Raw genomic sequence first — 25,675 nt, 5'->3', positions numbered from 1 at the left:
AGCTAAAATATATCAGCGATGGGGTCTAGCTACAGTGAAAGAGAGGTAAAATTCTCAGTTAAAATCCTGGAATGTTGTAAGAATTTATGTAAAAGCATATCTAAAACTTTTCTCTTCTGTAATGCAGCATTAAAATAAGGCTTTCTGCACCATGAAATCCCGTTCACTGTGGCATTTTTGTGCCTGGGAGCCAAGTCCCCAGGGTCTGTGGCCTGACTGGCTTGTGGACCCACCACAAGTCTCTCAGGCAGCTCAAGGTCAGAGGTCAGAGCCTGGGCTTTGGTGGGGAGGGCTCCCTACGAGATGGTACCCGGTATCCGGGTGTCCCAGGCCAGCTCCCCCATCTCGAGGCCACTCGAAGGCAGAGGGGGAGGGCAGTGGGGTGAAGGCAGAATCTGGTGTTGGGAGGAGTGGGCAGCCAGGGGCGCCACACAACCAGCACTGCCTGCCTGGCCCCTCGGGCCTGGGTTCCTGCTGCTGCGGCCAGCCTGGGTGGGGGACTCCTTGAACACGTCTCAACAGAGGGGAGGGTCCTCGGGGGAAAGAGGGGAAGGGAAACCAAAGCCGCCTGGGGCCCTCCGGCTGAGGTGGAGCCTCGGAAGCAGGCCGCAGGGGCAGGGCCCTTGTGGGGGACTGACTGGAGAGAAGGAAATCCGGGAACTCAGGAGGAAGACACTGAGAACCACCCAGGCCCTCTAGGAGGACCCCACCTGCCCAAACAGCAGTGCCTAGGCTCAGAAACAGCCCAGAAAGACCCAGCAGGATGAAATTGCCCCAAACTCGATCCTGGACTCCAGCGCCACAAGTTTGAATCCCAGCCCTTTAGGCAGCAATGCAGCCTCTCAGTGCCTCAGTTTCCTCGTCTGTAAATGGGAACAAGGACCAGCTTCACAAGGCAGGACGTGAGAGCACCCACAGAGGCAGGGTGCAGTGCACCGCAAAGGCCGCCATTCCAGAGGGGCCCTTCAACTGCACCCGGGGGGCAGGCATGGCCCTGGGGGCCTGTGGCCCGCACACACGTTTGCTCACACTTGCCTGCATCGCCTCCCCTCAGACAAAGCCCTCATGGGGGCCCAGAGCAACACGTGGGGTTGCCGATGACTCACCACCCTTGGCCGGGAAGCGTTTCCTGGAACAAGTCGCCACAGGTAGGCTGGTGGGGAGGGGGCTTGCCAAGGCCCAGCGGGACCCAAGTCTGGCAGAGATGAGAGGGTGCAGGCCCCGACATGCCCCAGCCACACTCCTGGCAGGAGTGGGGATGAGGGGAACCCAGCCTTGGAACAACACGAGCCTGGGCCGCCATGCCAGCTCTGACCTTGGATATGCGACTCCCTTCCCAAGCCTCAGTCTCTCCACCTCTGTGCCAGCCTCAGGGGATGGTTATGCAGATTATAGAAAAGCGTGCAAACTGCAGAGCCCACGGTCTGGCAGGGCCCATTATTAGGACACTTGCTGCAGGCCATGGGCAGCCAAGGTGCCCTGTCCTTCTGCCTTCTAATGTGCATATAAAACCTGCAGTGAGCGGAGCAGCATGTGACAGCTCTAGTTACCCAGGAACGGTCACCATAACTTGAGGGAGAAGAGGACAAAGACGTAGCTCACCACGTCATTGTTACTAGAAGGCAGAGAGATCAGGCTGGTCTGGAGAAAGGGAAATTGCAGAAGGCTTCTCACAGGAGGTGGCATTAACTGGGGTTCTGAAGGTTCAATAGGAGTTGCTAGACCAAGACAATATGAGGCTACCGTCCAGCTGTTACTGACCTTGGGCTTGCTCACCTGGAGGCAGGCAAGCATAAGACAAATAAAACCTTCTGGCCTAACATGGACCAAACTCTCATTTGTAACTTCCCAAACTCTCATTTCCTCATCTGTAAAAGGCAGATAATGGGGGAAGCGAATGAGTCAATGCACACAAATGCCTCCCTCAGTACCTGGAACGTGGTAAACAATCAGTGAGTCGTGTGACAGCATAACGAGGAGATGTGGAGATGTGTGGAAGGGGTGGGCACCCAGTGGGGGCGGGGGCAGTGGGGACAGAGGAGTAGAGCAGGGACACGAAGGTAGAAGAGCGGCGAGAGACCCCATTGGGGGTGGGACAGGGCGGCTGGCTGCACAGACTCATTTCCTTTTAAGGGCAAGCCCCGAAGATGGGTCCACCAGGGGTCTGACCCAGCCCTGTCACTCCAGGCTGTGTGGTCTCGGGCAAGTCCCCTCACCCCCTGACCCTCAATCTCTGCATCTGCAAAATGGAGGTGATGGTAAAAGCACCTTCCTGAGAAGGTGAGAATTAGATGCAGCATATGAAGCACTTAGAAGAGACCTACCATAAACCACTGCCACTATCAAACAGAGTTTCTGCTTAGGGTTAGATTTCTCAGTCTCAGCACTACTGACATTTGGGGCTGACATTCTCCATGGTGGAGGGGAGGGCATCCTGTGCACTGTAGGATGTTCGGCAGCCTCCCTGGCTTCACCCACTAGGTGCCAGCATCACACAACCCCCCAAATTATGACCACCAAAAAGGTCTCCGGACATTGCCAAATGATCCCCGGGGGGGCAGATCTGCCCACCTCCCCAGCGGAGAACCCCTGGACGAGGTGACCGGACCATGTGTAGGAAAGACAGGCTGTGTCTGAAACATCAAAGGTCTCGATCGCAGGTTCGTTCTGGCCTCAGATTTTTCATCAGTAGAAGGGACACAGGGATCCTTCCTTCCGGAGTCATGGCGAGGATCCCAGGAAACAGAGGCACATGGGGAGGGAGCGGCCTCTGGAAGGCTGGCTGTGCCTCACCGCCCCGGCCCTCTGCTCTGCTCTGCTCGAGGCTGACTCGCACGTCAGGGAGGAGGGCCTGGTCGGGTGCAGACGTCACCCTGAGGACGGTCCCTGGGTGCCAAGTTCCGACAGGAGGGTAGGGGCTTGGTCTGCCCTGCTCACTGCAGTACTGGGCACACAGTAGGTGCTCAATACATGCTGAAGTAGAAAGCGAGCAGGCACAGCAAGAAGAGACGCACACGGAGGGAAAGGCAGAGGCATCCGGGCTGGGCGGCCGGCCCTCCGGCCAGCTGGGCAGATGCTGCTTCCTGTCTGCAGAGGTGAACCCCTTTGAACCCCTGCTTCTGGAGCCCCTCGCCCCACTCTGGGGTCTGGAGCGGAGGCGGGGAGGGGCCTACTGCCTTCCCGGGGCTGGGTACTCACGTTCCCAATGGCGGACAGCCCGGACGAGCCCAGCCACCTCCGGAGGGCCCGCGGGAAGGCGCCGTGGTTGCGCTCGGCCTGCAGCACTTGGGCTTCCAGGAAGGAGACGTGGCCCCCAACCATCTTGACGAAGGCCTGGCGGGGAGAGGGGAGAGAGGAGAGCCAATGCCGCATCTGCACAGATGAGCTCATTCCCACTGTGTCCCTGGGCCCTCCCAGGGTGCCCCGCGAGCTCCCCGTGAGCTCCCGCAGGGCCTGGCTGGCTGGAGGGCACCTTCCGAAGCCCTGATGACAGCAGGGACAGCTCCGGAGCAGCCCTTCTCCCCACAGCGACTCTACTTTTAGCCTGCATTTGACAGAGGGTGAAAACCGAGGCACAGAGAGGCTGGGCCACCTGCCCAAAGTTACACAGCCAGGAAGTGGCCGAGAGGGGACTTGGGGGCACATCTGTCAGATTTCAAAGCCTTCTTCACTGAAAATGGACTTTTTGGAAGTTGCCAAAATGATTCCTTAAATAGTTGATTGATGTATATCAGGGGGTCTCAGATGCAGAAGCCTCCAGGGGCCAACAAGCAAGGGAAGAGGGCGGGGTGGGGGCCGGGATGAACCCAGACACTCAGTCCAGGCTGGAGGGCACCACTTAGCTGCGGCCCTCTCGAGCAGAACCTCCAATGGGGTGGGGGGAGAGAGACAGAGAGACAGAGAGACAGAGAGAGACAGAGAGAGACAGAGAGAGAGAGCACTCTGGAGCAGACTCTGGGTTAGACTCCCAGATCCACCATTAGCCTCAATTTCCTATCTGTAAAATGGGGATGATAACAATACCAACTGTGCTAAGCAAGCCAAGTGCTTAGTCCACATCAAGAGCTCAAGAAATGTCAGCTACTACCATTTAATGGAAGAAGTCATTCAGATTTTATGTAAAATCTCCAGTTTTTGTCACTGTTGGCAGTAAATCTTATTCGCGGCCTGCCTCCCACTAGAATGCGAGATTGGGGGGAGTGGGAGCTGAGTCAGCATTGTTCGCTGCTGTATCCCAAGGTCAAGACCGCAGCCTGCTCTGCTAGACGGGATTCGGCCACCTGGTGGGTGTGTGCAGGAATGAATGACTCGGTGAATGAATGAATGCATCCTTGACAAAAAGGCCCTGGACAGATCCGAGATGGCAGCACCTGTGCTCCCGCCACCCTGGGGTCCTGGGAGCAGCAGAGCTGAAAGGCTGGACCTGCCACGTCAGGTGGGGAGGGGGGGTTGCCACAGGACCCCGGCCCGGCCCGGGGAGCCTGCTCCTGCTCCGACCAGGGCCCGGGCCTCACGCTCGGGCCGCGCTCAGCCAGCTGGGCCAGCACATCTGGTCGTAAAGCACAGCCCGGTCCTCCCTCCCTCCAGCCGATTCCAATTTCACGCTCCCTGCCTTAATACCCATCTGGCGGGGGCGCGAGCGAGGCGGAGGAATGCGTGCCGGCGAGGGCTGGCCGGCCTCCAGGGGCCAGCAGGGGCAGCCCGGGTGGCCGCAGCCAGGCAGAGGTCGACACCCGGCCACCCGGCTCTGGGGAGTTAAAGAACAAGGAGCACCGCGTCCCCCACGCTGCGGGCCCGGAGTGGCGGCAGGCGGGGAGAGGGCGCGGAGGGAGGGTCAGCCGCAAGTCCTGACCACTCTGATGGCTGGGTGTTGGGACTGTGGGTGATTTATATTTATCCGCTCTCTTCAATGAAAATGTACTACTTTTAAGATCAGTTGGAGGGAGGGAGGGAGAGAAGGAAAGGGGAGGGAAGGAAAGATGAAAGGGGGAGGGAAGGAAGGAAGGAAGGAGAGAAAGAGAGGAGAAAGCCCCACTATTTAAAAATACACGTGGAAGTGCCGAGGTGTGTGAACACTTCTGCCAAAGGGCCCCAGGCTCGCAGCAGGGGCCCTGCCCAGAAAAGGGGGCAACCTTCAGCGTTGAGGGGCGGTCAGGCCCACGGGCCCCTGCAATCCCCGCTCCACCACCTCCTGCCTCTGTGGCCTTGGGCAAACTACTTCACCTCTCTGGGCCTCAGCTGCCTTTTCTAGCCTCAGCTGCCTTTTCTATAAAATGACACTAATATCAGGACCTTCCTCCTGGGGTTGCTGTGAGGGTAAAGTGAATTCTTATGCATAAAGCACACTCAGTAAATGTTAATTCTATTATTAAAATTGATAAAGGGTCAAGTTTGGGCCTAAGAGGTCACCTGTGGTTTCTAAGCCCATACCCAGCGGGTCGCAATGAACTGAGAGCAGGGGGGCCCTGGGCTCTGTGGAGGCCCCTGACAATGCAGGCCCCCCAGGAGACTGGGGAGAGTGGGGGCCATCCTCCGGGATGCCCCTCCTTCAGCCTGTAGCCCACCTCCACGACCACTGCCCTCACAGCACTCAGCAAGCTGGGTGCCGGCCTAAGCACCTGACTCAACATAACTCACTTCATCCTCACAGTGACACTGTGCAGGATGGAAGGTACATTCCCAATTTACAGAGGAGGAAACTGAGGCTACAAGAGGTTCAGTGAGCTCCCCGAGGGGCAGAGTTGAGACCCAAGCTGTCTGCTCTGAAACCTATCATCCCTGGAACAATGTGAGGTTCTTGTTGGCTCTCTGAGTTTTATTCTTTCAACACTCACACACTGTGCACAGCGGGAAATACCTACTCCCCCATTTACCTCACACTCTGTTATTCTTTTGGGTCCCTTTAATAGAGACCTTGCTATGGAGGAATCTCTTTTCACTCTAAGGTAAGCAACAGAGCAGAGCAGCAGATACAAGGCAGGAGCCATTTGGTCTCCATGTTGGTGAGACTCTAGGGCAGAGTGGGGACTGTGGCAGCTGGCAATTCATGCCCCATTGAAGGGTCAACTCCAGCCAACCGTCCCAGGAGGGAATGGGGGCCTGGGGGTGATTTTCTAGCACCTGGCCGGCTGCCTAGCACAGACCCGGCTCCTGCTGGCCTCCAAGTACACAAGCTCCATCCAAAACTTGGTAACACTGGTGGAAACGTAAAATGGTGTGGCTGTTGTGGAAACAGTTTGGCAGTTCCTAAAAAGAGTAGCCATTTGACCTAGGTAGTTACCCATGTGAAAACACACATCCACACAAAACCCTGTATACAAATGTTCATAGCAACAGTATTCATAATGGCCAAAAAGTGAACTCAACTGTCCATCAACAGATAAAGGGACAAATTGTGGTACATCCATATAACGGAACACTATTTGGCCATAAAAAGGAATGAAGTTCTGACACATGCGACAACATGAAGACATCACATTGAATGAAATAAGCTAGACCAAAGGGGCACATATTGTATGATTCCACTGACATGAAATATGCAGAACAGGGAAATCCACAGAGACAGAAAGTCAATTGGTGGTTGCCAGGGGCTGGGGTGGAGGGACGAACGGGAGTGATGCTGATGGGTGCAGGTATCTTCTGGGGGTGATGAAAATGCTCTGGAATTAGAGAGTGGTGATGGTCTCACAACTCTGTAAATACACTGAGTTGTGTATTTACTGAACAGAGCACTTAAAAGAAAAAAAAAAAAAGTCAAGTTGGACTTTATCAGGGAAAAATAACCTAGTAGCTGCATCCCTGTGCATGGGTCCTCTGATTCCATGACTCAGGCCTGCACGGTCATCCCCTGCCTGCGGCTCCATGCCTGCCCACGAGAGCCCAAGAAGCCTTGCTCTCTCAGCCTCAGGGCCTTTGCACACGCTGTTCTCACGGCCCAGGAGGCTCCCTGCTGGTTCCCTCCTCGAGCTCACGCCTCCATCCTCCAGGCCTTGGCTTAGGGTGACGCCCCCCCCAGGAAGCCTCCTCTGTCCTCCTGGGTCTGGAGAGATGTTTGTGCTGGCTTGAATAGGGTCCCTCAAGCCTGGTGTCCACCCAGAGCCTTGGAAGGCGATCTCATTTGGAAATAGGGTCTCTGCAGATAGAGTGAAGGGGTGGTCACCCTGGATTGGCTGGACCCTAATGTAACGACTGGTGTCCTTATATGAAAAGGGAAATGTGGACCCAGAGACATGGGGAGACAGAGGCAGAGACCAGAGTGACAGGTGCACAAGCCAGGGACCTCCAAGAACTGCCAAGAGCCCCCAGAAGCGGGAAGAGGAGAGGAAGGAGTCTCCTCAAGAGCCTTCCAGGGAGCAGGGCCCTGCTGACCCCCGGATTTTAGACTTCTGGCCTCCAGAACTGAGAGACAATGAAGGCCTGTTGTTTTAAGCAGCCCCCTGGGTTGTGCTTTGTCACAGCAGCCCTGTCTCCACCCCCCCCAAACCCCATCTCCCCCACCTGCCCCTGCACCCCTCACCCACCGTCTTCCCCTGCCTGCCCCTGCACCCCTCACCCTCCATGGGCCACAAGCAACACGGGGAGTCTGGCCCCAGCCATATTCCCAGCACCCATATCTCAGTGTAGCCCACAGCAAGCACTCACCAATTTTTGTGGAGTAGATGCTGATAAGGGTTTGGGTTCAAGAACCTGACCAACCAACCCACTATCGTTACCCCCATTTTATAGACGGGGACACAGAGGCTGCGGGTCACACACTAGGAAGAAGCAGAACCACGATCTGCACCAAGCAGTCGGAGCACTGGGTCTCAACCAGGGTGATCTTGTGCCCAGGAAGTATTCCTCGATGTCTAGAGACATTTTGTTGTGACAACTGGGGGGAGGATGATACTGACATCTAGCAGGGAAAGGCAGGGAGGCCGCTCAACACCCTACAGTGCCCAGGGCAGCCCCCACGCAGAGTTATCCGGCCCAAAGTGTCGACAGTGCCAAGGCTGCGATGCCCTGAGCCAGCGCTCGCACGCCCAGCAACCAGACTCCGCTCTCCCTTCAGGAGTTTCCTACCTGCCAGCACAAAGGCTGAGTTCCTGACCTTGGACATCTAGGTCTGGACAGCTCAGCTCCTGCCCCCCAGTTTCTCCAGCCCCTCTTTGGCTCGGCCTGCCTCCCTGTCATCCAGCCATCCAGGGTCCTCCAGGGTCTCGACCTCCATCCTACCCAGAGCTCCCTCCCACCTCGCCTGACCCCAGGCCTCAGTCGCTGACCGTCCCCTACTTTCCCTTCATAGCATTCGCCCAACTCCTAATCCGCCTCAGTAACCATGGTGGGCAAGGGTGTCCATGTCTTCATCTCCAGAACCTGTACATTTGTTACCTTCCATCAGGTGAGACTGAAATTAGGATCTGTGAGATGGGGGATGCTCCCAATTGTCCTGTGGGCCCACTGTGTCACAGGGTCTTTATAAGAGGGAGCAGGAGGGTCAGAGTTAGAAGAGGAGAGGTAAGGGCAGTGAGAAGGGAAGGTGCCAAGCTGCTGGCTTTGAAAATGGAGGAAGGGGCCACAAGTCAAGGAATGTTGGAAGCCTCCAGAAGCCAGAAGAGGCAAGGAAACGCGTTCTCTCCTGGAGCCTCCAGAGAGAACCAGCCCTGCGGACACCTTGATTTTAGTCCTGCAGGACATGTGCTGGATTTCCGGCCTCCTGGACTGTGAGGCAATAAACCTGTGTTGTTTTAAGCCACCAAATCTGTACTACTCTGTTGCTTCTGTAAGGGGAAACTAAGGCATAGCACTTTGTTGTGGGTCTCCCCTGGCTGGAACACAGCCATGGGCTGCACCAGTCTTTCTCGCTGCTGCACCCCTGCAGCTGCACCCCCACAGCAGCGCAGTCACCCTCAGTAAATGTCAGTGGGCTGAAAGCTAAGGCAAGAGTCGGCACTGAGAGCTAGACCAGCCCGGGCGAGGTGAGCTCCAAGGCCACAAATCAACATTTTTCTTCCTCCTTCAAAAGTGTAGAATAAAATGCAAATGAATCAACTATTCCAAGGGCAGGGCTTTAATTATATTCCTGCCTCATTCTCTGCTGACAAGAATGCTAATTCTCTGCTAACTCTGATGCCAGCCACCCTCTGCGGCTCGGAAGGCCCCGCATCTCCTCTGCCCGGGTGACCGGCCACCAAGCCGCAAGCTCCTCCCAGGCCCCCCATTCTTTGCTGTGGACACAGCAGGTACCGAGCCAGGTCACCCAGGGTGATTAAGAGCTCGGGCTCTTGTGGATGTGAGTTGGAGGCATGGCATCCCATAGGCAGTAGTGTGGCCCCTGGAAAGTTGTTACCTCTCGGAATTTCTACTCTTACTCTGGGAAACAGGGATGATGAGGGTGCAACTTTGCAGTGCAGCAAGGAGGAAATGAAGATACCATGTGTATTAGCCTGGTGCCCAGGCAAGTAACAAGGTGGGTGAGATAAGCCAGTGGACAGGCAACAGGGCATGGTGAGGCCTGTGGCAAGTTGAAGAGCCTATGCCCCATCAGCAGCTGCCACCCAGCTCTGCCTATTCTCACAAGAACACCAAAAGGACCCAGCCCAGGGGCTGTGCACTCGTGTCCCAGGGCTGCCGCAACAAAGCATCCCAAACTGGGGGGCCTAAAACTACAGAAATTTATTCTCTCATGGTTCTGGGGGTCAGAAGTTCCAAACCCAGGTGTCGGCAGGGCCAGGCTCTCTCCAAAGTCTCTAGGGAAGAAGACTTCCTGGCCTCCTGTAGCTTCTGGTGGTTTGCTGGCAGTCCCTGGCATTCCTTGGCTTGCAGCTGCATCACTTCGAGCTCTGCCTCCACCTTCACAGGGCCTTCCACCCTGGGGCCTGTGTCCTTCCTCTTAAGGAAGGTATGAGGTCCGGTATGACCTCATCTTCACTTAACTGGTTCCATCTGCAATGACCCTATTTACACAGAAGGTCACATTCTGAGGTACTGGGTTAGGACTTCAGCACAGCTTTTGGGGGAAACACAATTCAGCCCATGACAGCCTGGAAAAGTCCTATTTCTCAAGTTGGGTCATCTCTACCTGGGTACTTATATATGTAAAAATTCACTAAACTGTACACTTAAGAAGTGCACACTTTATGGTACACAGCTTTATACCATAAAGAAATGCAGGCCCAGGGTTATCAGATCTTCTGAATTTTCAAAAGAAGCTTAAAATTCAGGTTTTTATATAAAGTATCCCAATTTTGAAATGTGGGGGACAAATTCACGTTGGTCTATTGTTTTCAGACATCATGTGAGTGTAGACCCCTTTCACCTCCAACCTCCTCCACCGGGTCTGATAACACTTAACATACTCAAGGCCAGACCAGCATCTTGGAAGAGAGAGCAAAAGAGCCAGAAAAATTCAGACCGTTCGTGATCCCGGACGCACCTCGAGCTGGTCCACCCTGGCGTAGACGCCACTCATTTCCGTCACCTTGGCCTTAAGGAGTGGGATGTCCTCCTCCAAGATCTGTGAGGTATCATTCCTGATCTGCAAGAACGAGACAGCTCCTCAGTCCTCTGCCCACCACGCACCCTCCCACCTGCCTCGGGGGTCAGCAGGGGTCTGTGCAGACCTGGCTGATGGTCAAGATGCCCAGGAGGCGTCCTGCCAAAGGACTGGCCTGGGAACAACTCAGGGTCCCAGACAGGGACCAACCTCACCACCTCAAGCTAATTGTTTCCCCAGACACCCAGCAACCCCAGTCCCAAACTAAGTATCTTCATTTTCTAATCCATGAATTGGAGCCAATGGAAAGAATCAAAATCTCTGCTCCACACCCAAGTCAAGGTAAGGCGAGTTTGTGCTGCATTGGAAGTGTTAACATTAATGGGTTAATAATATTCATTAATGATGCTAATAAAAAGCACCACTCTTGCATATCAAAGTGCTTCCTACACACAGGCACCGAGCTAAACCCTTCCCATGCATCATCTCATTCCTTTTCGATTCCTTCAGCTTCAGAGGACCCCCAAATCCACTGTGAAGTTTGTGAAATCACGTCACTCCCCTGACCACTGAAATCAGACACTAACGCCTCCATTTTCCTTTAGACCCAAAGGACCAAGACTGACTTCTCCAAGTGGGTATGTGTGAGTGTGTGTGCACTTCCACTTTTCTGTTCATGTTATGTCCTTAAGGTATGGAGGGGCAGTATAAATACTGCTCTCAAATTCTGGGGTCATCCCAATCCCAGTGTTGAATGCTGATCTGCAGACACCTCAGTCTAGTCCAGGTTGTCTAGGGTTGGCTGGAACCTGCGTTTTCAGCCAAGGCTCTGAGGCAAGGCTGGAGTGGGGTTCTGGGGACCACAGCTGGAGAAACACCACTGGGCACCCTAAGAACTGGGGCTCAGGACTCAGATGAGTCTGAATTTGACTCTACCCATGCTGGGCTGTGTGATCTTGGACAAAACACTATACCTCTCTGGGCCTTCCTTTGTTTATCTGGACAATGATGCAATTGTAATAGTGCTTGCTTCCTTGGAATGCTGTGGAGATAAAACATTCAGCACAGTGTTTGGCAGGGGGTGCATGGTGGGCAGCATGGCCCCCAAAGAGCCTCGCCTCCTGGCACTCACACCCCTGTGGCACCCCCTGCTAGGCTGTGAGCTGGATCTGGTGCCTCTACCCTAGGGAAGAGAATTCAGCAAACGTGATGAGATGCTATTTCTAAGGCTAGGCTATGAAAGGTCCTCACTACTGTCTTGCTGGCTCATTCTCCCCACCCTGCCCCATCTCCCTCCCTGCCCTCTCGGCTATCCTACACTGAGGAAGCCAGCCGCCATGCTGGAGGGGCCCTCCGGCCAGGAACTGAGGCCCTCGGTCCTACAACCCCCCAGGAACTGCATCCTGCAACAACCACCAAAGGAGCCTGGAAGTGGATCCTGCCCCACTTGAATCTGGAGCCGATACCTTTTTCATGGCCCCACTGGAGACCCTGAAGCAGAGGCCACACCCAGCCAAGCTGTGCCTGGGTTCCTGACCCACTGACACCGTCAGATAATAAATATTATTTATTTAAGCCAACACATTTTGGGATAATTTGTTACACAGCAATAGATAACAAACACAGGATGACAACTCAGTACAAGATTTTAATTTAAAAAATACTTTTTAAAAAGCTGTACCTGTTTTTCCCTCTCTTTCTGCATAAGCATGTGGCACTTCTCTGTGGCTCTCGTGGAATTCTGCTCCCACCGCCATTCAGTATGACCTTTCCCAGTGCCCTAGGCTGCTCGGAGCAGCCATGCTGCTATTTGAGGCCCACATCCCATTGCATCTGGCTCCAAACCCAGTGTCCTCAGGGGGCCGCTCCTCTCCTTTTCTCTGATCCCACAAAATCAAACAGCCCCAAGAGGGTGGGATCTGGCCTCAGGCTGCCTGGCCTCAAATCCCTGTCCTGCCCTTCTTCACCCCGACCCCAAGAAAGTTCCCATGCCTCCCCATGCCTCGGTTTCCCCATATGTAAAACGGGGGATCATACTGGTGCTTCTCTCACAAGGCTGCCATAAGGATTCAATAGGTTCATTCAGGCTGAACATGGCCCCAGATGTGCCTCATCTGGCCCCGTTAGAGCTTTAGTGTTTTAATTTGACTTAATTTCTAATGTTAAAATTCAAGTGGGGGGAGGATTGTGGGAAGATGGCAGGGTTGGAAGCTCCAGAAATCGGTCCCTCCACCAGAACAACTACTAAACAGGAAGGAACTGTCTAAATCAACTATTTTGAAACTCCAGAGTCCAGTAGAACCTGTGCGAGATCCAGGGAGGAGCAGGAGGAAGAGGCCAGGAAACTGCAGCAAATACCAGTGACGGGCCCTCTCCCCGCGGCAGCTGCCGTCTCCCACCCCCCAGCACCAGGCAGGCCGTGAGGTCCTCAGCCCGGCCGGTCCGCGGCCCTCAGTGCAGCTTGCTGGTGCCAGGGTGGGATAGGAAGACCTGGTTCCCCAAGAAAGATGTGGGGGAAGGGCGTGTGTTGGCGGGGGGTGCGGGGGCGTCTAATCACTGACCACTGCTTTCGATCAGCTACTTTGGACTGCTGAAGGCCCAGCTCTGAGGGCAGCCACTGTTCTAAATCGCCCTGGGCAAAAGGGGGCAAAGGAGCCTTAAAGACGTCTCCTTCTACAAAACTAAGGAAAACAGTTAAAGGGCTGCATTTTCTGGGCAAGTGCCGAGTCAAGAAAACACAGCCTTAAAGAGCCATGGGAGAAGCTCCCAGCAGCCTTGCTGGCCCCTCCCAGGGGGGAGCCGCTAGCACTCCCTTTGCAGGCCCCTGGCCTCCTTCTGACTGGGAAAGGCTGACTTGGGAAACAACCCTCTGGCTCACCCTCCCCTCCCGGATTCTGCCCTTCAGGCAAAAGCAGCGTGGGGCAGTGAAAGCAGAGTGAGAAACAACTGAGTCCTGGGGTAAAGGCTCATCTCCTCTAAGTCCTGCCAGGGAACACTAGGGAGGGGGAAAAGTTTTGTTTCCTAGGAAGTTGAAGGGTCATTTCAAATTCCTGAAAAGAAGGGAATTCCCAAGGTCACTAGCAAGCACATGCAAGGACAAGACATAGGCTCAAAAAAGACTACTTGTTAAATGATATTTCGAAAGACATTATCTTTTTGCATATATGTTATATTTCACAATAAAGAAATAACTGAAATGTGGGTCTGTAACCTGTAACATTCTTTGAAATTTGCTTTCCAGCTACCTGTTAAATTGCACTTGGAAAGTTATCACTTCTATGTATATATGTTATATTCCACAAAAAATATGATTAAAAAAAAAAAAGAAAAGACAGGGAGGACACCGTACTCTGATAGGAGGGCTGAATGCTCGAGGAGAGCACCAGCCAACACAGAGCCAATTAACAAGGCTGTGAAAGGTATCTGTTGCATTGGTTTGTTTGATTTTTGCCAGCCCCTGGTACTCAAGAAAATCTGTCATATCACCAGCTGGATACAAACTCAAGAAACAGACAGCTCAGGGACTAAATGCCAGAGTTAACATTTTAAAATATCAAAATGGACACTGTGCAGCGAAAGATTATAAGATAAACAAAGAAACAGGAAATGATGGCTCATCCAAAGGAAGAGGATAAACATTCAGAAAACACCAACGATGAAGACCAAACTACGGATGTACTAGACAAAGACTTTTAAAAAAAATGATCTTCAGTATGCTCAAGGAGATGATGGAAAATACAGAGAAAGATTTAAAGGATATAAGGAAAACAATGAAGGAACAGTATGAGAATCTCAATAAAGAAATAGAACTTTTAAAAGGAACCAAACAGAACTGCTGAAGTTGAAGACCACAATTACTGAAATGAAAAATTCCCTGGAGTGTTTCTTCAGCAGATTGGAGCTGGCAGAAGAAAGAATCAGTGAACTCAAAGACAAACAATTGAACTGAGTCAGGCTGAGGAGCAGAAAGAAAAAGGAATCAGAAAAAGTGAAAATAGCCCGAGAAACCTGTGGGACACCATCAAGTGACCAATTCATGCATTATGGGAGTACCAGAGGGACAAGAAGGAGAGAAAGGTAAAGGATTACTCAAAGAAATGATGACAGAAAATATCCCAAACTTGGCAAAAGACATGGATGTGCACATCCAAGAAGGCCAACAGACACCAAAAAAGAATAAATTGGTAAAGAAATACACCCAGACACATATGCAAAGGAGAATGCAAAGCAGAAGGAGAAGGTTCTGAAGGCTACAAAAGAAAAGCAATGTGTTATATGCACAGGGGAGTCCCAATTAGATGAAGCTTCAATTTCTCATCAGCAACTATAGAGGCAAAGAGGCAGTGAGTTGAAATACTGAAAGGGCTGAGAGAAAACAATTGCCTACAAAGAATTTTACATGTGGTGAGAGTTTCTTTCCAAAATGAGGAAAAGATTATGACATTCCCAGATAAATAAAAGCTGAGGGTGTTCATTACCACTAGACTTGCCCTACAAGTGATGCTAAAGGGAGGTCTTCAGACTGAAAGGAAAGGACATTAGACGGTGGATCAAAGTGATGCAAAGAAATAAAGAACTCTGGTAAAGGTAACCATATGGGTAATTATACACGTCAGTACTATTGTATTGCAGTTTTTGGTAGGTTACTTCACTTCTTCCTTTTTACAGATGCTAAAACACAATGCATAAATAGGAATGATGACTCCTTGGTTTTGACATACAATGTACAAAGATATAATATGTAACAAGTATAAAAAAGGTGGGGAGACAGAGGGGTCCAGGAACAGAGAACATGTATGCTATTGAAGTTAAGTTGGTATCAGATTTAAAATGGTTGTTATCTATTTAGGATGTTAAATTTTAACCCCATGATTACAACAAAGAAAACAGATGAAAAATATATCTAGAAAGAAATAAGAAGGGACTCAATATGGTGTAATACAAGAAATCAAATAAATATGGAAGTAGGCATTAGCAGAAGAATTGAGGGTCAAAAAAGGTTTAAAACATAGAAAGAATAAATAGCAAAATATCAGAAGAAAGCCCTGCATTATCAGTAGTTACTTTAAATGTAAATGGATTAAACTCTCCAGTCAAAAGGTAGAGACTGGCAGAATAGATAAAAAAGCACGACCCAACTATATGCTATTTACAAGAGACTCACCTTAAACTCAAAGACATAAGTAGGCTGAATGTGAAAGGATGAAAAAGAATATGCCACCCAAGTAGTAACCAAAAGACAGCTGGGGTGCCTATATATATATAACAGATAAAATAGACTTTAAGTCCAAAAACTGTTATGACAGACAAATAAGGTCATTATACAAAGAAGGTCACCTAACAGCAGAGCCCCAAACTATATAAAGCAAATAATGACAGATTTGAAGGGAGAAATAGTTCTACATTAACAGTAGGAAACTTTAATACAACACTTTCAATAATGGTTACAACATCTAGACAGAGGATCAATAAGGAAAGAGAACACTTGAATGACACTCAACCAATGAGACCTAACAAACATACGTAGAACACTTCACCCAAAGCAGAAGAATACACATTCTTCTCCAATGCAAATGAAGAGTTCTCCAGTCATACTATATGCAAGTTCACAAAACAAGTCTCAATAAATTAAAAAAATATTGAAATAATACAACGTATCTTCTCCAACCATGACTGAATGAAAATTGAAATCAGTAACAGAGGGAGAAATGGGAAATTCACAAATACATAGAAATTAAACAACATACTCTTAAACAATCGATGGGACCGAGAAGAAACCTCAAGAGAAAGGAGAAAATATCTTGAGGCAAATGATAATGAAAACACAACATACCACAACTTTTGGGATGCAGCAAAGGTAGTGCTGTAAGCTCTAAATGCTTACATTAAAAAAGAGGAAATATCTCAAATCAAAGACCTACTTCAAAACTGGAGGATCTAGAAAAAGAAGAGCAAACTAAACCCAAAGCAAGCATAAGGAATGAAATATAACAAAGACTAGAACAAAGATAAATGAAGTAGAGAACTAAAAAACAATAGAATCAACAAAAACAAAAGTTAGTTCTTTAAAAAGATCAATAAAACTGACAAAACTTTAGCTAGACTGACAAAGGAAAAAAGAGAGAGAATGCAAATAAATGAAATCAGAAATGAAAAGGGGATATTACTACCAATTCCACAGAAATAAAAAAGACTATCAGAAGATACCATGAACAACTATATGCCAACAAATTAGATAAACTAGATGAAATAGAAAAATTTCTAGAAACACAAAAACTTCCTATACTGACTCAAGAAGAGCTCAACAAACCAAAAACTAGTAAAGAAATTGATTACTAGTAAATTCAGTAATCAAAAACCTCCTAAAAAAAGAAAAGCCCAAGAGCAGATGGCTTCATAAGGGAATTTTACCAAATGTCCCAAGAAGAATTAACCAAGCCTACTTAAATTCTTCCAAAAAAAAATTGAAAAGTAGAGAACACTCCCTAACTCATTTTATGAAGCCAACATTACCCTCAAACCAATGCCAGATAAAGACACACACAAAAAAAGAAAATTACAGACCAATACCTTTATGAATAAAAAATGCAAAAATCCTCAAAAAAATACTAGGAAACCGAACCCAAACAGCACATGATCAAGTAGGATTTATCCCAGGTATACAAAGGTGGTTCAACATAAGAAAAGCAGTTAATATAATATACCACATTAACAGAATGATGGGAAAAAAACCCACTTTATCTCAATTGATGCAGAAAAGGCATTTGACAAAATCCAGCACTCTTTCTTGATAAAAACACTTAGAAAATTAAAAACAGAAGGAAACTTCTTCAATGTGATAAACAACATATATGAAAAACCCACAGCTATCATCATACATAAGAGTGAAAGACTGGAAGCTTTCCCTCTAAGATCTGGAACAAGAAAAGGGTGCCCACTCTTGCCACTGTTATTCAACATTGGTACTGGAAGTTCTAGCCAGAGCAATTAGGCAAGAAAAAGAAATAAAAGGCATCAAATTGGAAAGGAAGAAGTAGAACATTACGTATTTACAGAAGACATGATCCTACATACTGAAAGTACTAAAAAAGCCACAACAAAACTACTAGAGCTAATAAATGAATTCAGCAAAGTGGCAGGGTACAAGATCAAGATGCAAAAATCTATAATGTTTCCATATACTAGTAATAAACAATCAGAAGAAGAAATCAGGAAAAAATTCTATATATAATAGCAACTAAAATAATCAAATGTGTAGGCACAAATTAACCAAGGATGTAAAGGACTTGTATTCAGAAAACTTCAAAAACATTGCTGAAAGAAATCAGAGAAACCTAAATAAATGAAAGGATATTTCATATTCATGGATTGGAGGACCAAATATTGTTAAGATATCAATTCTACCCAAAGCAATTTACATATTCAATGCAATTCCAGTGAAAAAAACAAAAGCCTTCTTTGCAGAAATGGACAAGCCAAGCATCAAATTTATATGGAAGGGCAAAGGGCCCTAAATAGCCAAAGTCATCTTGAAAAAGAAGAATGAAGTCGAAGTCACACTTTCTGATGTTAAAACTTACTACAAAGCCACAATAATCAAAACAGCATGATACTGGCACAAGGACAGACATATATTCAGTGGAATCAAACTGTGAGTTCAGAAATCAACCCTCACATAGCCAACTGATTTTTGACAAGGGTGTCAAGTCCACTAGATGGGGAAAAAGTATTACCTTCAACAAATGGTTCTGGGAAAACTGGAAGTCCACAAGCAAAAGAATGAAAGTGGACCCCTACCTCACACCATATATAAAAATCAACTCAAAATGGATCAAAGATCTAAATATAAGGACCAGAACTATAAAACTCCTAGAAGAAAACATAGGGAGGCATTTCAGGACCTTGTGTTAGGCAATGGCATCTTAGACTTTATATCCAAAGCACAAGCAACAAAAGAAAAATAGACAAATGGTACTTCATCAAAATTAAAAACTTTTCTGCAAAGGCCTTTATCATGAAAGTAAAACAACAACCTACATAATGGGAAAAAATATTTGGAAACCACATATCCAATAAAGGTTTAATAGCCAGAATATATTAAGAAATCCTTCAACTCAACAACAAAAACAAACAACCCAATTAAAAAATGGTCAAAAGACTTGAATAGCATTTCTCTAAAGAAGATATACAAATGGCCAGAAAGTACTTGAAACAAAGATGCTCACTGTCTTAGCCATTAGGGAAATACAAATCAAAACCACAATGAGATACCATTTCACTCCCACTAAAATGGCTACTATTAAAAAAAATGGAAAATAACAAGTGTTGGGGAAGATGTGGAGAAACAGGAACCCTCATTCTTTGTTGGTAGGAACATAAAATGGAAATCAGTTTGGTGGTTCCTCAGAAAGTCAATATAGAATTATCATATGACCTGGCAATCGTACTTCTAGGTATATAATCAAAAAAAAATTAAAGCAAGGAGTTGGACAGATAATTGCACACTGATGTTCATAGCAGCATTATTTACAACTGTCAAAAGATGGAAGCAACCCAAGTGTCCATCAATTGAAGAATGGATAAACAAAGTGTGGTGTATATACACATGATGGTATATTATTTGGCTGTAAAAAGAAATGAAGTTCTGATACATGTGATACATGTAATTTTACAGAACTATTAAAATATTCTTTCATCAATTGCAACAAACGAACCACCCTATGCAAGATGTTAATAATAGGGTGGTATGTGGGAACTCTATTTTATGCATGATTTTTCTGTAAACCTAGAACTTCTCTAATAAAAAATAAAATAAAAAATCGAAGTGGGGTTCCTAGGAGAAATGGCTGATTCCAGGGTAGGGACAGAGGAAATATAAAATGAACCTGGTATAGTTTCAGAAAGGAAGTGCTCAAAACACAAAAAGGGCATGTCACAGGGACATAGGAGCCAAGCCAAAAGAGCTCCCAATGGCCAAACTGGAACAATGTGAGCAACAGAATAAACAACATAATATTGTATGATAACTGATAACCCCAAGTACAAAATAAATAGGCATGTATCCATACTGATATATATAAATGACTGAATAGAGTACGAAAAAGGGAAAATAGTAACTTGCAGTGGAGAAATCTGCAACCAGCACCTCAACCAAGTGATCCAGGTCAACATCACAGTGAGGCCATGTGAATATCACGTGCCCCTGAAAGGATGTGCTGAGAAGGACACCCCAAAACCCATAACCCTATTCTCACCATAAGAAAAACATCAGACAAACTCAAATTAAGGGACCTCCCACCAAACACCTGACAAGTACTCCTCTAAACTGTCAAAGCCATGAAAAACGAGGAAAAACTGTCACAGACCAGGGGAGACTAAAAAGACATGACCATTTCAAGCAATGTGGTATCGCAGACTGGATCCTGAAACAGAAAGAAGACATTAATGGAAAAACTGGTGAATCCCAGATAAAGTCTGGAGTTTAGTTGCAAGTAACGTACTAATGTTGGTTTCTTAGTTTTGACAAAGGTGCACGGTGATGTACAGCTGATGCTAATGATAGGGAAAGCTGGGTGAGGAGTAATGGAAGTGCCCAGTATTATCTTTGCAGCTTTCTGTAAATCTAAAACTATTCCAAAATAAAATACATAAATATGTTTTGTTTTTTTTACATCAGGTGATCAAATCAAGATATATAACTTGAAAAGTCAGCAGCTTTGGCAACACTGGGGCTGCGTCTCCTGAGTCATGAGCCCGCCCTTTCCACAGTCTCCACCCCTCCCGACTGCCCACCAGCCCCCTCTGCTTATCTCCAGGATCTGCCCAGCCCCTGCAGGCCCCTGCATATGTTACTCCACGATGGGGAAAGCCCCCCAGGTCACTCCCCCACTTCTTCTCCAAGGCTGAATTTCCAGAGAGAAGCCCATCCCTCCACAGAACTACACTCAGAAGAAAATTACAAGAACAGATAACTAACTCTGTGGCAAGGTCAGACTACAGTGGAACGAATAAAAATCTTTTCTGTTAATCTCTGAAGAAAATTGGGGGGGGGCAGTTAGGAGGGACTGGCCTTCCTGGCAGCCTATAGGAGTGAAAAGAACATTCAGAGAGAGTCAGAGAGCATTCCCCTGCCTTCCTCTAAATCCAAAGGAATGGAGGAGCAGGGAGGGTCATGGCTGAGAGGAGCCCTCTCTGAAGAGGCTTCTCCACCATGTGAAATCATGGGCACTAGGGGACGGTCTACACCCGCCCAGAAGAATGGTCTACACTAGGGAACGGTCTACACTATGGAATGGTCTACACCCGCCCAGAAGCACACTGCAGTTACTAACAGTGGGGGAGAGGGAAGGTAATCCTTGGGGAACTAAAAGACCCCCCCAAACTTCCTCTTGGTTCCACCAGGGGCTATTTACCATCCGCCCCATGAAGAGGAGCATGACACCAACAAATCACACCCTGGGAGCTTTCGCCGTGTGCTGGGAATGGACCCCATGAAGCAGGAACTATTTCATCTGCAACCTTATTTTATGGGAAACTGAGGATCAGAGAAGCTAAATGAGCAGGCCCATGGTCACAAAGCTAGACACTGGGAGACCAAGGAATCCCATCCAGGTTGGTCCAAGGCCACCCCTCACACCAGCGCTCTGCTGACGTGTTCTATCGATATCCAAAAATCCCAAAAGCACAACCAAATTAGGTGCCATGATCTAAAATTCAGGACATTTCCCTTAAAAACTAAGATTTCTGGCTTCTTGTGAAAAATCAGATCTGGCCACACAGCATCCATGTTCCTTCCATCATGTGGCAACAATCAGCTGGAGCTGGGTGACAGCTGCCACCTCTGGTTAACCACAGTTCCCACCACTCCACTCCAGCATGGAGTCTGTGGCCATCCTGTGCAAAGTGCTGCTTACAGGGGCACCAAGAGGAAAGTGACATGTCTCTTTACTCACACCCAACACACTTTACCTCATCACATCACCCCTCTGGTCCCCGAAGGCATCTGAGTTGGCACCCCTTACACTACACGACTGAGAACAGCAAAGAGATGTCAGTGAGGAATCACTGCTTTTTGAGCCTTTGCCAGGACAAATCCCCACCCAGGTTTATCAACCTATTCTCCCACCTTCCCAGAGCTGGTCTCTGTAGCCCAGAAGTCTGGGCAGCAAGCAGGTGCTGAGGCCAGCAAAGATGCTGTCTGGGAAGAATCAGGGGCTCTGAGAAGGAGAGCCAAATGCACTTGACCCAGGAACACCCACCAATGCCAAATGCAACTGCTGGGCCCATGCCAACAAGAAACTTTGGTCATTCGTGTAAGTGAAGTAAGAGCCTGCTCCCTGCCAGGAGGGCCCGAGCCCACTGGGGTCTCAGAGGCACCAGACGAGCTGCACTGAGCTAGATGGCCTTATGCTTACTGTGGACAACTTCATCAGTGTCATGGGCCTCTGGTACTTTGATAACGATGACAACAAAGTTAGGACCCATCATTTATCAATCACTTCATACGTAGCAGGCACTGTGCTACGTAATTATTTTTAACTGAGTATAAATGACAAAGTGTCCACGTGTTAAGTGGATAGCTTGGTGAATTTGCATTTGCATTAACATGTGTTTTGAGGGACTTTCAGCCCCCCAAGGATTACATGAGTTAACCACTACCCAGATCAAACACATTCCATCGCCCCATGCCTCTTCAATAAATTGGTTATTGTTTTACCACAGTAAATTTTGGGGTAGTTTGACACAGCCATGGATAAACTGAACCATCATCTCCATTTTACAGAGGGAAAAATAAAGGTTCAGAGAGGTAACGTGACATGCCCAAGATCCCATGGTAGGAAAAGTCAGAGCTTGAAGTGCCAACAATTAGCATTATCTAAGGTCAAAGCAGATCCCAGGCACAACGCAGTGCTCAAGACGTCAGGCAGAAGAATTAAAACATCAGACAGGAAGCTGGACTTTCATCTCCAATAGACTGATTTGATCAGAAACGAAGCAATTTCTCTCTGAACCAGGCAGCAAGAAGCCTGGCTTCTCTCAGACCTCTCATGTAACCAAACAGTGCTTCCAGAGGCCGAGGCAGGGACCCTGGGGAAGGCCTGCAGTCCATGGTGTGGCTTCATCTGTTCCTGGAGGTCCCAACCCATTCCTAGCTTGGATTTTAAAGCAGCTTTAAAGGGTAAAGGAGGGCCCAAGCCAGGGCTATGTCTTAGTTTCTCTGCAGCCATGGGTACAGACATGCCAGGAAAGCTAAGCATCAACTTTTGGGGCAGAGAGGATTTCCGTAATAAAAATGGCATCGGCACACAGCATTGTAGCAGGGGCCACAAAACATCACAGTGAGCAGAGCAGGCCAGGCACATCCACGCTTCGTGTGCATGTTTAACACACAGGAACGGTCTTTACTTCCACAAAGAAGCATGTTCCCTTCCACTTCCTGAAACATGGACCCTCTTGGTTTGGCTTTATTTCACACTTTTGGTAGGGCCACAGGACAGGAACATATACCTCATCATAAAAACACAAGCACATGATGGGTATAGCTGGCTCATGGCTGTGGAGTCAAGGAGGCCCCACGGGGAGCAGCGGGGGCCACGGCAAGCTGGAGAGCACATGTGCTGTCTGCAGGGGACAGCTGCTACGAGGCTCCCACTGATGCTTGCCAGGTGGGAACGAGTACCCCAGGGAGGCCAGATCTTTGCTTTCCTAAGAGCCAGAAATCCAGATTTTTCACATGAAATTCTAAAAACATCAGCAGCTAATCATCCCCCACCACCACTCCCTTTTGCTGTGGTTGTTCAGAAACCTCCTGGATGCAGGCCCTTTTCTGGAAGCATCTTGGATGCCAGCAGGATTGGGCACTCAGGACATCTGTGTGTGACCCTCGTGTTAACATTTTTACATGAATGCACCCCAGGCCGGGAGTCAGGAGAGGACTTTCTGATGCTGCCTGCATTCCTGGGCCTCCTGGTGACACAAACACAGACTCCGCCCCACAGGATGCCTTGAAGTTTTCCGAGCAATGGGCAGCACAGGCCTATCTATCCAAGCTGACTCCTCCCAGGCTGGCCGGTGCCCAAAGAGCACCCACGTGGAGGATGGGACTGGGCCTTGAGAATGAAGCATCCCTTGGTAACTGCTACCTGCAGTCTCCCAGGCCTGCCTTCCCTGCCTGGTGGCCCCCTTCTCCACCCCGGCCCAGCCACACCAGACCCATAGGTCTCCCCACCTGGGCCCAGGTGGGTCTCTCCGCCTGAACAACTTCCTTCCCCATCTGTTGGATCCTTTCTGTTCCTCCTTCAAGCCACGAATTAATCACCGACCGCTCTGTGGAGCCTTCCCAATTTCCCAGGCAGAATTTAAAACCTCAGTTCCGGGATCCCCTTCCACCTGACACTGAATGACAGGTATTTGTACACAAACCAGTCTCCCCAATGGGCAGAGGGCTGGTGGGGATGGAGACACATCCTCAAGCTGAGGCTGGGACTGAGTCAGAAGAAGTTGCCCAATGTTGGTGAATGCAGAAAAGACTCTCTAGCTTAGTAAAAGCCAACCCTGTTATCTAGCTCCCACCTGGACCCACGTCCAAACTAAAACATTGGCTCACAAGAGGGAAAATCCACCTATGTCCCCTTAGGAATGCTTTTATCATGTTCACTGCTGTGTACCCAGAGGCTGCTCAGGGCCAGTGTCCGTGGAATGAATGGGGATATCACGGTGCCCTCCACGTAGGGCTGCCTCAAGGGAAAACGAGATGATGCATGAAACACAGTCTGTACCATGTTTGGCCAAAGTAGATGTTCAATAAATGCCTAGGGCTGCTGTTGTTGCTCCCCTCGGACTCTCGTAAATGTCCCTTGGGCCCCGGATACCGTGCTCACCATGCTCTGCAGGGGTGCAGATCTGAACCCCTGCCCCAGCAGGGCAGGCTCCAGGGAGGGGCAGGTCCTGCTCATGACATGGAGCTCTACCCTTTGGGCCTCTGGGCAGAAGCCTCCAACCCAGGTGCCTGGTTTGTCTTTAATAAGCTTGGGAACTTCCAGAAAATTCTAACTCTGCCTCCAGGGAACCCACACCTGGCTGGCAACAATCTTGGGAATGCAAGGATCTAGAGGAGATTTTAGAGACTGCGGGGAGGAGACCTTGTCTTCTGGGCCTAAGGCTTTGTCTTCCATCTTCTTCCCCACCCAGCCAAGGGGATTTGATCCAACAAAACAGAGTTGGAGGCAAAAACGAGAGAGCCAAAGGATTCCGGAAGGCCCCAGTGCCCGGCCCCGCTACAGGCTGGAGTCTGGGCAAGAGGCTCCTCCTGGGCTTCGCAGGCCTGAAGCCATTTCCTGACTGTCTCCATGTTTGCAGAGAGAACTGCCAGAGCCAGAGGAAAGTTAAATATAGTCCTAGCATCCCCGCGGAACAGCTCCCCACATCGTGCCCGAGAGTGCCACCTGGTGGCCCACTCCCGGCTCCTCTGTGAAATAAAAATCATCTGGGGGAAGGGCGTTATCAAGATGGCCGCCTCAGGAAACACTAGGGGTTGAGAGAGGGAGAGAGAGGGAGGGAGGGAGAGAGAGCGGGAGGGAAGGAGAGGGTGGGGAGAGTATGTGTGTGTGAGGTGTGTGTGCACGCACATGGTTCTTCCTCTCACCGCTGGCTGCTGCCCTGTTCCTTCTGGTTGCTAACTCACTACCAAAATGGCTTCCCCAGAAAACCCCAAGAAGGGCCGGAAGTCAGGTCTGGGCCTACATCCCTGCCTCCCAGGCAGACACTCACCATGTCAGTCAGACTGCAAAACTCCTCCAGCCTGAGGAGCAGCCCCTCGATGGTCTCCTCCACCTCCTTCGCCTGCAAAGAGACAATATCCTGGCGATTAGCAAGTGGTTTCCAGGGAGACAAATGCCCATCTTCTTCTTTTTTTTAAGAACAAAGTATTGGGATTATGTGCCCAGTTCCTTCTAGACCCCTTTCCCACCCCTCTGTAGCCTGTTTGAAATAGCGATAAACAGATGACAATCTTGACACCCATGAGAGAGGACTGGTGAGAGTCACCGTGGAATATCCACTCGATGTAGATTTCAAAGAAGACGAGATATTTTTGAGAACCGACAGGAAATAACAAAGCTGCCCCATATCAGCCCCATTGTACAGATGAGGAAACTGAGGCTCGCAGAGGTGAGGTAAGTTGCTAACAGTGGTGGAGCCATG

General features: G+C 49.0%; 1 protein-coding gene across 2 annotated transcripts in view; it reads right to left on the bottom strand.

The window, feature by feature from the left end:
- The window catches only part of BCAS4 (breast carcinoma amplified sequence 4), a 72,878-nt gene that overhangs the window by 32,963 nt on the left and 14,240 nt on the right, over positions 1–25,675 (bottom strand). For both annotated transcript variants that reach the window (XM_037812371.1, XM_037812372.1), the window contains exons 2-4: positions 25,244–25,315; positions 10,415–10,516; positions 3,199–3,333 (exon numbers count right to left, since the gene is read on the bottom strand). In XM_037812371.1, coding sequence (XP_037668299.1) covers positions 3,199–3,333; positions 10,415–10,516; positions 25,244–25,315 — 309 coding nt within the window. The remainder of the gene's footprint in view (positions 1–3,198; positions 3,334–10,414; positions 10,517–25,243; positions 25,316–25,675) is intronic.

Source organism: Choloepus didactylus, chromosome 19, assembly GCF_015220235.1.
Source record: "Choloepus didactylus isolate mChoDid1 chromosome 19, mChoDid1.pri, whole genome shotgun sequence".
In the NCBI taxonomy this organism is placed as follows: Eukaryota; Metazoa; Chordata; class Mammalia; order Pilosa; family Megalonychidae; genus Choloepus; species Choloepus didactylus.
Note: the sequence above shows the minus strand (reverse complement) of the source record. Positions and strands in the feature narration are given on the sequence as shown.